The sequence below is a fragment of the Apostichopus japonicus genome, chromosome 17, assembly GCF_037975245.1.
Source record: "Apostichopus japonicus isolate 1M-3 chromosome 17, ASM3797524v1, whole genome shotgun sequence".
NCBI classification, from domain to species: domain Eukaryota; kingdom Metazoa; phylum Echinodermata; class Holothuroidea; order Aspidochirotida; family Stichopodidae; genus Apostichopus; species Apostichopus japonicus.
The window spans coordinates 2,725,777-2,738,347 of NC_092577.1; the positions used below are offsets into that span (position 1 = coordinate 2,725,777).

Consider the following 12,571-nt stretch of genomic DNA (forward strand, 5'->3'; position numbering starts at 1 on the left):
AAGAGCAAACCATAGATACTGTAAAATCCAGATTAAGAGGAGCAACATAAAAGAATCTTTGTATATCCCGGTGTACAGACTGAACGAATTCCTATATCTGATTGCTCGTTGCATTGAAGGATAGTACAGGGAGTGTGTAGTGACAGACATTCTGTGGAGATGCAAGCACTAACAAACGGATAGTACAGGGAGTATGTAGTGACAGTCTGTGGATATGCAAGCACTAACAAACGAATAGCACAGGGAGTATGTAGTGACAGTCTGTGGAGATGCAAGCACTAACAAACGGATAGTACAGGGAGTATGTAGTGACAGTCTGTGTAGATGCAAGCACTAACAAACAGATAAGTACAGGGAGTATGTAGTGACAGTCTGTGTAGATGCAAGCACTAACAAACAGATAGTACAGGGAGTATGTAGTGACAGTCTGTGGAGATGCAAGCACTAACAAACGGATAGTACAGGGAGTATGTAGTGACAGTCTGTGTAGATGCAAGCACTAACAAACAGATAAGTACAGGGAGTATGTAGTGACAGTCTGTGTAGATGCAAGCACTAACAAACAGATAGTACAGGGAGTATGTAGTGACAGTCTGTGTAGATGCAAGCACTAACAAACAGATAAGTACAGGGAGTATGTAGTGACAGTCTGTGTAGATGCAAGCACTAACAAACAGATAAGTACAGGGAGTATGTAGTGACAGTCTGTGGAGATGCAAGTACTATCAAACAGATAGTACAGGAGTATGTAGTGACAGTCTGTGGAGATGCAAGCACTAACAAACGGATAGTACAGGGAGTATGTAGTGACAGTCTGTGGAGATGCAAGTACTATCAAACAGATAGTACAGGGAGTATGTAGTGACAGTCTGTGTAGATGCAAGCACTAACAAACAGATAAGTACAGGGAGTATGTAGTGACAGTCTGTGTAGATGCAAGCACTAACAAACAGATAAGTACAGGGAGTATGTAGTGACAGTCTGTGGAGATGCAAGTACTATCAAACAGATAGTACAGGGAGTATGTAGTGACAGTCTGTGGAGATGCAAGCACTAACAAACGGATAGTACAGGGAGTATGTAGTGACAGTCTGTGGAGATGCAAGTACTATCAAACAGATAGTACAGGGAGTATGTAGTGACAGTCTGTGGAGATGCTTGCAAGCGCTAACAAACATACGCCAATATGTTTCGTCATGAAATGTGTACTCTGCCCTCTTAAAGTAAGTTAACAAGGTTTCATTATATACATAAAACTACTTATATGAAGAGTTTTATTTTTAGTTGATCGGTACCGTGGCCGAACGGATAACGGCGGTGGCATTTGAATCAATGTGGCGTAGCAATCGGGATGGGCCGGATTCGATACCCGGCCGGGTCGCGACTTTTTTCCCCAAACAGGTTTGCAATTAAGATTTAAGCCAATCAGACTGCTCGTTACGTCAGCACCAATAATGACCATCGCTTGGAAGTTTCGAATACATACACTGAATAACACTGACACTTAATTAAGTCTAGTTACGGGGTTTTCCCTTTAAACGCCATAACTTTATGCTTGGATCACATGTTAACCTTACTTATGATACTGCACTGTGTACACAGTTATAATACATATAGACCTATAGCACATATGCGAAGCACCCTGTACGAAACTTTCACTGTGCGATAGTATCGATTAATGCCTTCACAGAAAACTTCGATCAAACATCGATAGTAGATGTATGTATGTATTTTAGATCCTCCTGCAAGCAGGAACTCGCGAAGAAGCCATCATAGTCTTATCAAAGCCGCCAGCTGACCGAAGTCAGTCTCTTAGATTTATATTTAACGTCCATGATTATGAATTGTCAATTGTCAACAACTCTGTAACTGGACGACATACATTAATCTTGGAGTGACTCGAACTCGAGACCTTATGATTGAAAGGCACCGGCGTTAACCACTGAGATAACACTCCACTCCACTAGATGATACAATCATAATAAACTAGTGTGCTAAATATATATAAACCAATTCCAAAGTTTCGAAAAGCTTCGGGTAATTTTGAACGGGTAAATCCGTTGCAACGAATGGATGCAGACATTTTGGTAACCTCGAAGTGAAGGCTTCTTTGGTGATGACGTAACTTTTCCGACCAATCATGAGCGACTATTTACACACAATTGCAAACCTGTTTGGGATATAAAAAAAATCGCGGCCGGGTCATACTAAGGTTGGTTTTTCATCTTAGAACAATCTACGGTTTTCCCATCTGAAATGACTTGCTAAATTGAAAAGATTCAAACTTTTGAGTTAAATGTTGAACATGGAAGCCACCCCACATGCTATTTTTACGAATTTATGTCCTGTTCCTCTTAATAATAGGCTATTAAGCTAGCAGCTTTACGAGATAGTGGCAAATCAAAGCAGGGAATACAGGCATCGAGAGCCATGGTCAGGGAGCGACTTTTTTAACTGCAGTACTGTTTGTCAATTGGAGCTGTACTACCCAATCAGATTTAAGTATTTTCTGTGACGTAATATATTGCATATTCATAAATTACATGTAACCAGAATCGCAGTCGTGCAGACATACATTAATACTTCGTACAACATATATTTTAATCTCCTAATATTTCCTTCAACTTTGTTCTGACATATTTTGCTATATTCAACATCGAATGGTTCAAATGAAAGGGATATTCCGGTGGTACACCATACAAGACTAATATGAAAGTCAAAAATGTTCCGCATAGGTTGAGACACGATCTCAATCTATTGCCCCATAACGCGAGATATTATTGATTCAATGTAACCTATTGTGATTGGTTGAACCTTCCTTGAATTGGGTCACAATAGGTGGTCTGTCTGGGCAAGATATATCTTTTAACTGTCTCTTATAATGTATCCTTCACTACGTTTGGAATACTTCCTTAGCTGTCAACTTTCAAATCTTTAGTTAGAATTGCATCAAATGCAACTTTCTTGTAGAAATATTATTTTCCTCTATGAACTCATGATTGGATTTTTAGGTACATTGCCCTTGTAGACACAGATGAATGCAAATGCAGAATATAGGCCTAAAATGAAAATAGGGCTGAGTCTAACACAAAATATTCAGAAACGCCTTTGAACTAAGGTGTCGCTGTTTGGACGAGTTGGAAAATACCGGTGTGTCCTCATTTTCTTTCTTGTTCTTGGTAACATATGTGTACATGTTCAAACCTGAGGCTGTCTTGCTATATTGGCCCCAAATATGCTAGATATTCAAGTATGGTCATCTTTGGGTAAAATGCTTAAACTGTACCTTTTTAACAACCTTCGGGAAAATTTTCCTCACTGGGATATATTCAGTCATCTTGTGTGTTCCTTAAGAATGTCTGAGAACAATTTGGAGAGTAAAGACATCCGGGAAAGTACTTCTGAAAACTTCTAGCAATTATAGCGTGCCATAATTTGGGGCCTATACTGACTACCTTTAAAATCTTGGTCAGTAGTGAACAAACAGCATATGGCCCCAGCTGGTAACTGACTGCCTCACTTATGTAACAATATATGTAAGACTCTGACTATATACCGGTTCTGAGTTGATTTCATACTTGACTTTCTCTCTGAATACTGTCTGCAATTTTCCCGATTTTAAGGTGGCAACCACAATTTTCTCGGATCCATCTTCCTCGAACGCTGCTAAGCAACGTGCATCTCCTTCTAGAGGTATTGTTGCCAATAATTCAAGTCCATCTTCGCTGTACTGTGATAGGACTCGTCGCAGCTGGCCAGCGACGCTATGTAACCAAATGATGTAGACAGAATTATTCATATCCTTACATACGCTGAGTGGTTCCCATACACCTTTCTCATCTTCTGGTTTGGTAAATGTATACATAAGCTGCGATTCTCCGATAGAAACCGCACATGCGTTTCTACCTCCATAATCACAGACCAGAAGATTCCCTCTATGTACCGCTATATCCCTCGAGTGACAGATTACATCTGGGAGTGTTATGGTGTGACTGTAATTCAACTGGTCATCAAAGACATAGACATCTCTACAGTTGGTACCAACGATGATGTGGTTGTTGATTGGATCAGTGGTAACACAGTAAACACATCGACCAATAGACCAGCTGTCTATCTCGTTGCTGATGGTTCGTTTCTCGTAGGAGCCATCTCGAACATCATAAAGACCTATTTCGTCCGGTATACATGCTGTAGCGATCTTAAATTGGGAAAAGAAACTACAAAAGCGATTAGGATAAGAAGATGTCGTCTGCCGTCTTCTGATTGGATCGTGTCTTATCATCTGCCCACTGTTTGCATTGATAACTGAGATATGTGAATATTCATGAGATACAGATCCTGTGATAACAATGCGACCATCCTCGCTGCGCGCCATACCATCAATACAACATCCTTTAGCTGCCATACTGTCAATTACCACAATCGATTTATTCTCCTCGGTAATTATAGAATTTTCACTGTCAAAATTGATGATATCATCAATAGCAAAATTATATAAGATATCTAGCTGTGGAAACTCTTCTTGAACATCTTCCAGTAGATGTCGACTAGCTAGGGTTATATCAGAGAGATACAGAGCATCCGACCAGGCATCTTTAGAAGCCATCATATTGGACGTCGTTCTTTTAAACGTCTCGTAACGTTCTATTTTATCTTCTACTCGTTTTAAGATCTGCTGAAGGTCGGTTTTGTTCTTTATCGTGAGAATGTTTGTAGAAAAGAGAAGATGGCTCAAACGTTCTTCTAAGGATTCCATTCTCGTCACCAGTTTCTTGACCTCTGAGTTGTGATTGTCCATGACTACTTGAAGCTGATCCGAATGCTTCTTTTTCTTTTCCTTGATGGCAACCTCGCATTCTTCTAAGAGCTTTTGCATTTTCCTCTCTGTTTCCAGCCTTATTTGACTACACTCAGTTTTTCTCCTGTTTTCAATCTCTGATAATTTCTGTTCCAGCTGAGTCTGTTGTTCTTGGATGTTTGCTTGGATTCTATTTATTTGTTTCTCATATTGAAACTCCAAGTTGGCCGTCTTTGCTGCGACATTATCTTCCAATCTTCTCTCAGTCTCTTCGGCTCTCTTCGGTACGTCATATAATTTCGAAGCATGTTGATCGAGTTCGGTAAGTTTCGCGGTTAATTTTTGTCTTTCGACTTCAGCAATTTCAGTTACGTCTATTGCAAAGTGATCCTTGTGTTCATTAGAGGTGCAAGCAACACAAACTGGCATTTTTTGGCAAGTAAAGCAGCATAGTTGGACTGGTTGCATGGAATGATCGTCGCAGGTGGGGATGTCTCTACGGTATGTTATCTTTCCACGGGTTAGATTGTTTTCTGTCAAGTAAAGAGTGTATTTCTTATGAACTTTATAATGTAATTCATTTTGAAGACGGGATTTATGACACTGGTCGCATAGAATCTCGTTGCATTTGAAACAGTAAGCTGATCGCTTAGAACAGCTGAAACAAAGCAAATTTAACGGCTCGTTTTCAGGTTGTGGTTGAAGATGCTTCAAACGAAGCAAACTTTTCATTTGAAAGTCGTCCTGAAGTCCGGATATTCCCGTCTTCGGAATTCTACATTTATATTTGCAAGTTGGACATTCAATTTTCTCGTTGTGTTGCGCCGTCTGGTCGAGGTCTATCAAACAGCTTTGACAGAATCGGTGAAGACATGGCAGCAACTTTGGTTCTATCAGTTCGTTCGAACATACAGCACAGATACCAAACACGTAGTTCGTCTCCATCATCTGCAGGTTGGAGGCCATTTTTTACGAAAGAAAGAAAGATTTTTCTGTGGAACCGATAAGAAGAAAAAACTGAAACTAAGAATAGCTACTCTTAACAGTTCTTTTATAACTGTTATGAATTTCACGGTCACTATCGTGGGTCTAAAGCATTGGTAGAGTACTGGTTGACTTATTATCTAATTTGATTCTTCATATAACGAGGCATTAACTTGTTTGATGTTGGTTGACTAACGCACAGTTACGGCACAGTGTATAGTTTTATGGTGACAACAACAATCACTGATTTGAATAGTATTGTATTGCGCAATGTCGATGTAAATTGTCAATGTCTTTAGGGTTAGCATCCCAGTCGCTCTCTGTAATATCCGACTATCAAAGGTCTACTTGATTTCCTTGTAATAGTCCACGATAGTTATCGTGCAATTCATAACAACGTGTGACGAAGTTATAATACAACACTATAACTATCGTGGAACTCAAGGGCGGCGGAACCGCTTTTCCTCAGGTTAAAAGTGTGCCCTTTCTCTACATAAAAATTGAGGTGTCTCAAGTTAGCAAGAGGCCAGGGAACCAGAATGAACACTCGGGAAGGGCCGTTTCCGGCCATCTGAGGGGTTTGTAAAACCAAAAATTTTCTTGTACGCTCCGCGCCAACCGATGGTGGCGCTCCGCTCAGATAGTCGTGCATACGACTTTGTAAATCCTGGCTACGCCCCTGACTTTAATGAATTTTTGTGGGTCAAACTCAAAACTATTTCGAATGAAAAAAATTGGTTAAGATATTAACAAGAAAAACTCTAATTCGGAAGATTCCTACATTAGCAACTAGCATGATTTCAACTCATTTTGTCTCAAATGAAAACTTGTTCCTTGTTTCCCAATTTGCACATTGGATATTGCAGTGCTAGTATGCATATTTTTCTTGAGGGGGGGGGGGGGCGGGCGTTGATGGAGTGATATGTATACGCAAATAAGATAATGCAATAAGAATTATAAAGGGTACTAAATATAAGGCTGCATCATTTCAATCTAATTTCTGCAAAGTGCCCTTTGATGTCGGTGCCCCCCCCCCCCAGATTAAAAGTGCTTCCGCCGCCCTTGGTGGAACTACATCACCAATATCCACCTTAGGTATCTTACATGGCAACAACGAGAATCGGGTGATCGGGGAGCCACATCCGCAACACAACGATGGCATGTATTGTATTTGAATGTATTTTAGATCCTAGATCTTTACCGTTTCCCCGCATGCTGGATAAAAGTTTCCTGTTTCTTAAAATTAACTGGAGTTCTCAAATGACATTTTAGACTTGATTCATTTCAACGATCCAGACAATGTATGTGTGTGTTTTTGTATGCATGTTTGTATGTATTTTAGATCCTCCTGCAAGCAGGAACTCGCGAAGAAGCCTCATTGGCTTATCAAAGCCGCAAGCTGACCGAGGTCAGTCTCTTAGATTCATAGTTAACGTCCATGATTATGAATTGTCAATTGTCAGCAACTCTGTAACTGGACGACATACATTAATCTCGGAGTGATTCGAACCGGGGACCTTATGATTGGAAGACACCGGCGTTAACCACTCGACATCGTAGACTTTATATGCATGATTAACAATTATGTATATGTGTCGGTGCAAGGTCCGCTTGTGATATTTGATTAGAATTGTCACTATTGAAAATTTCAATGATTAACTGTCTTGCCTCTGACGGCTGAGGATACAACCCTTTCCCAAACTATACCTTCGCTTGTTTGGTTAAATTTGCCTGCGTCCCTCTAGTCCTATACATAGGCGTACGGGACCATTTCAGTTTGGGGGCAGAAACTTTTGGGCCCGAGTTCCCGTGACACTATATAAGCGGAGCGCCACCATCGGTTGGCGCGTAGCGTCCAAGAGATTTTTTGGCAAAATATGCCTCTCAGATTGCAGGAAATGGCACTTCTGAGGCCTTGCAAGTTGCATCTAAACATTCTTTATTTTATAATCTCACGTTTAAAAAATTAAGAAATTTACACTTCCCCAAAAATTTGGTAAATTAGAAGAAGAAAAAATGGTAACATCACTTTGAAGGGGAAAAATAGGACAGTATATTTTTGAAGCTCCTATTAAGTTACCGTATTTATTATTTTAACACAGTACTCAGCTACCTCCAGAAATACATAAATTGTTCCACGACACGTAGGCGGGATAATGTCGCTGTGTCGGGTGAGACTGCAATTGTCTCACAAAAAAAGTATAAAAAATAACAAAGAATACGATAAACCTGTACTTCTAGGCTTGTAGGCACCCCCCCCCCCCCCACCATCCATGAACAAGAAAACGTTTCTTATATACACTCGTGTCGGGGATGTCCAGGTATACAGTTGACTAGTTAGATAATTTTTTGATAGTGCAAAAAGCGTGGTAGCCCAGATGAGCTGCGCTTACGGTGGTGTTACACGGAAATATTCGGGCAACATGATGCAAAATACAGAAAATCATTAGGCCTATATTAATATCACAAAACAAATAACATAAAACGCTCTCCACAGAATTGTCGGACAAAAATTTGAAAAAGATTCGGGCAAGCTACTGCATATTTATATACACATATATATTTTTTTTCTCCTCTTAGGCTGCCCGAATTTTTCAGGACTTTTGCCCGAATTTCTTGTCCTCTGGAAATTTGGAAACTTCTACGTATAATGGTGACATGCTTTCTACATAGTGCCCAAACACTACCGTACTGTACGTTAGGTTGATCGTTACCGTTGTAGTATACTTAGGCCTACCTTGTATTCCACCTTCTTCAATAGCTGGATCTGACTCCCGTTTAATCAAATGAAGTTCAATGAACTATCTTGCCGTGCGTATTGAAGACATATTACTACTACGTATAATGGTGACATGCTTTCTACATAGTGCCCAAACACTACCGTACTGTACGTTAGGTTGATCGTTACCGTTGTAGTATACTTAGGCCTACCTTGTATTCCACCTTCTTCAATAGCTGGATCTGACTCCCGTTTAATCAAATGAAGTTCAGTGAACTACCTTGCCGTGCGTATTGAAGAATTGAAAAACTAGTCAAACTAATATACTCCCTCGTAGTTCTCTTCTAAAGTTCTCTTATTAGTTCTCTTCTAAAGAGTATTTCTTGTAAACTTTATGGAAGCAAAAAGATTTACATGTTGGTATATCGTAGATTGGTTTACAATTCTTACTGTCATAAATCAATAAAAAATTGTCAGTGCCTTTGTACATGCATCGCGGGCTAGCTATAAATATCCTTACAGATAGTTTCGATTCAAAGCAAAAACTATACGCTCGCCTGTTATCAAATTTCGTTCTAATTATGACGATATTATGCAATAACAAGGTCTGTTTTAAATGAGGATATTGTTTAGATGATTTCTATGAATCTTAAAGCTCAGTTATTAGTGCATTTTCTTTCACTTTTACTTTCCCTTTTCTATTTTTCAGTTTTGTAATTGAAATATGGACTTACCAAGTTACAAATTTAAATATTATTATGATTATTAAAGAGTATTTTTCACTTTCATTGTCTGTTTTTATGCTTTATTTTTGTCTAATTTACAAGTATACATATGAGGTCAGGCGCCATGTAGCATGTCTCTGTTAGTTTCTCCTTTATATTTGTGACGTGTATTTGTAAACACCCTAGACTGGTGATGATGATTTCAAAACTATTGATGACCCTATATAACCAAAATAATGCATGTAGGTTGCATTAACGAACTGTCCGAGTTCCCACACACATACCGGAGAGGGAGGGGGGGGGGGCGAACCATGTTGCTCCACTATCTTGGGCCTTACACCGATGTTTCGTTTTAAGATTGTATACACAATTGGAAGATATTTCGACAATTTCGGGGTTGTAAGAGATGGGGGAGGAACAATAATGAAAATCAACCCTCCCTCCTTATCCTCACCCCATCCTCCTAAAACTTACCCAACCCTCTCTGTGGTAGAACTATGTGTCATGAACAACCAAACCCTCCTTCCTCACCTCACCCCACCCTCCTGAACCTCACCAACCCTCTTAAACCCCCACTCACCTAATCCTCACCCCACCCTCCACAGCCAGGAGACACGAACCATACCATCACTTTTGGATAACACATCCCTATTTGTTCTTTCCTTGGTTCATCTTCCTGGCATCCAGTATTTTTATCACCCATAACTTTGACTTTATGGTGTCTCAATGTTTTTTATTTTCTCTCGGGACTGTCCTCTCTTCCTTTTTTGGAAATTGGCTGTCTAGCTCAGTCCACTACTTTGTTCTTTACTGGCATCAGTTTGACTTTCCGCTATAATCTCAATTTTTTCCTTCCTCCTCAGTCTGATGTTACCTGAAGATGGTTTCATACCTCCACTGGAAATCCTTCTTCACAGAGGTCTGAATCCTCTCATCTTAGACCTCTGCTCTCGGATCAATCAGAGGCTGTTGGAGGTATTGAAGGAGCAATACCATCTGTTTAAGTACCTCTCGGACTTAAAGGTGAATACTTGACCGTCTTGTTTCCGTCGCAGCATTAGAATGCTCGAGGCAGGCTCCACTTTAGCCAAACTCCAAAAATCTTAGATGTTTGAAACAGCTTCAACATGTTAAGTTGATTAAGTGTCATTACCACAACTTATTCCTTTTGCATTGAATAATTCCTTTTGCATTGAATAAGTTTTTGTTTTTTTTAGTCCTTTCCAAATCTTAAATTTATTTTATTTTATTTCTAGACTCTGTAACAGAAGCCTTCTCTAAAAATATAACCTGCATAATTGTATTTTGATAAATCCTTTCCATTTAATCGTGACCTTGTAGAAATATGAATAGATCTTTGTTAGGATGTATAAGATAGCCTGCGGTCCCTTACAATTCATACTTTTTGTTTGTAACAATTTGGAAAACCCCAGAGGGGTTTTTAACGAGTATTTAACAGAAACAGAAACAAACCAGTCATCCATGATGATCTTCCTATGTTACAGAAATATTTCCTGTTAGAGGCAGGCGACATCATGAATGACTTCTACAACAACCTCTTTGATGACTTGGCTAGTTGCGAGTTTGTTAGAGATGTCCTCTTCGAGAACCTCCTCAATTCAAAGTTACAAGATACTCTGAGGTCTAGGTGGAGCGAGGACTCACAACGGTATGTAGAATATTGAAGAAGAAGAAAACCCTCTCAAAAGCATTGAAGACTCGCCCCAAATCACGTGCAGCCATCTGAAAAAGTTAACTTTCTGTTGCTTGCAAATGACGTTTTGTTCGTATCGCTACAAAATGCAGACAGTACAGTAATGAAACGTGATACCTTGTTACCTTTAGCTGGACCTGAGATGTCCATCGCTATATTGTTTGTACACTGTGCAATGGGTATTGACCGCAGCTGTATGTACTGACTGTACACTAGTGTCTAATTACCGATGGTAGCAAGCTGTGTGTGTGTATTTTCTGGGATCGATGGTGGCGTCTAACACTTCTGTTACACCTCATTCGAAAGTAGGTCAGATTACAGGCATGAGACGTTTCTTTTTGCGCGAGTCTTCACACCCTTTAACTCATTATTGTTAAATAGGATACTTTTGTTGTTGCAATAGCTTAACAGAAATGATACCATCAAAGATCTGGGACTAATGTGGCCTAGTTTTTTGGGGCTCTCAAGAACCACGTACTGAAATCTTTGAAAATATTGATCTTTATGATATTTTACCTCACCATATGGCATTATTCAAGAGAGCAGTACCTGCTTTTTTTTATTCTATAATTTTAAGTTTTTAGGGGTGAATAAAGTCAATTTTTCTAAAGGAATGAAGTGACCCAAAATATTTCGGAAATTTTCTTCTGTGAACTTACTCCCCAGCTTACCATTTTGAATTATATTCTAGGATACTAACTTCATGTAATGTGGACAGAATATGTTGGTTAAAACTGCAGTGTGCAACTACATGAGTGTACAATGGTACAGATAAAAAAGTGCCAATATTTCAACCATCAAAGCTACTGCAGATGTGTTAACCATGACAGCAATGCAGCATATGTCATAAACTTTCTACAAGCGATTGAGACCGTAATTTTTAACATTGAATATCATCTCTAATGCTCCCCAGAAAAATTTCAGTTTTGTAGAGTTTCTCATTTTCGGTAACAAAACAATTCTATACTGTAAAATCTTTGCCAGTGAATTAAATGGTTGATGCTTTGTCAATGTGATGACTGATTCCTGGTACCATTCTTTATGTTTCTGCATTAGTCAATAGATAATCCTCTTCATTTTGGTGTGCACAAGTTTTTGAATATTAACATGTATGGCTAACCGCACTATGAATATGTTTGGGGATCTTAACCACTTAACGTTTTTCATCTTAGTTCTTTGGTGTCTAGCTGTGTTGATATTGTTTACTTTAGTTTTACTTTTTTTCCATGGATTATTTATCATAATTGAATCTAAAGATGTTCTGGTACAAGGTGGACTATTCTTCAACTCTATGAAGCTGGACTATAAGGTTCGTTTTTTTTCCTTTCCTGAAGCTGGACGCTAGCACTTGTACGTAACCTATATTGAAGCTGGACTATAGGACTTCTATGTAACCTGTATCGAATCTGGACTATAGGATATCTATGTAACCTCTACTGAAGCTGGACTATAGTATTTCTATGCAACCTCTATTGGACTATAGGATTTCTATGTAACCTTCAGTGAACCTGGACTATAGGATTTCTATGTAAACTGTATTGAATCTGGACTATAGGATTTCTATGTAACCTGTATTGAAGCTGGAATATAGGATTTGTATGAAACCTCTATGGAAGCTGGACTATAGGATT

At 39.2% G+C, this 12,571-nt stretch overlaps 2 protein-coding genes across 3 annotated transcripts in view; one reads left to right on the top strand and one right to left on the bottom strand.

Annotated features, from left to right (window-relative positions):
• The window catches only part of LOC139954850 (gamma-tubulin complex component 5-like), a 59,251-nt gene that overhangs the window by 41,723 nt on the left and 4,957 nt on the right, over positions 1-12,571 (top strand). The window contains exons 12-14 of the mRNA XM_071954813.1: positions 10,090-10,249; positions 10,732-10,894; positions 12,170-12,249. Of these exons, the coding sequence (XP_071810914.1) occupies positions 10,090-10,249; positions 10,732-10,894; positions 12,170-12,249 (403 nt within the window). The remainder of the gene's footprint in view (positions 1-10,089; positions 10,250-10,731; positions 10,895-12,169; positions 12,250-12,571) is intronic.
• Positions 1,647-8,967, bottom strand: LOC139954851 (uncharacterized). Of its 2 annotated transcripts, none has more exons than XM_071954815.1 (2): positions 8,714-8,967; positions 1,647-5,790 (listed from the first exon to the last, which is right to left on the bottom strand). In XM_071954815.1, exon 2 carries the CDS (start codon positions 5,762-5,764, stop codon positions 3,521-3,523), a length of 2,244 nt encoding a protein of 747 aa, XP_071810916.1. In that variant the 5' UTR covers positions 5,765-5,790; positions 8,714-8,967; the 3' UTR covers positions 1,647-3,520. The 2 variants fall into 2 exon arrangements, with proteins under 2 accessions (XP_071810916.1, XP_071810915.1); XM_071954814.1 differs by lacking the exon at positions 8,714-8,967 and adding an exon at positions 8,520-8,663.

What these genes read in the sequence shown, in the direction of transcription:
- LOC139954851 (XM_071954815.1), bottom strand. Translation starts at nt 5,764, where the DNA reads ATGGCCTCCAACCTGCAGATGATGGAGACGAACTACGTGTTTGGTATC.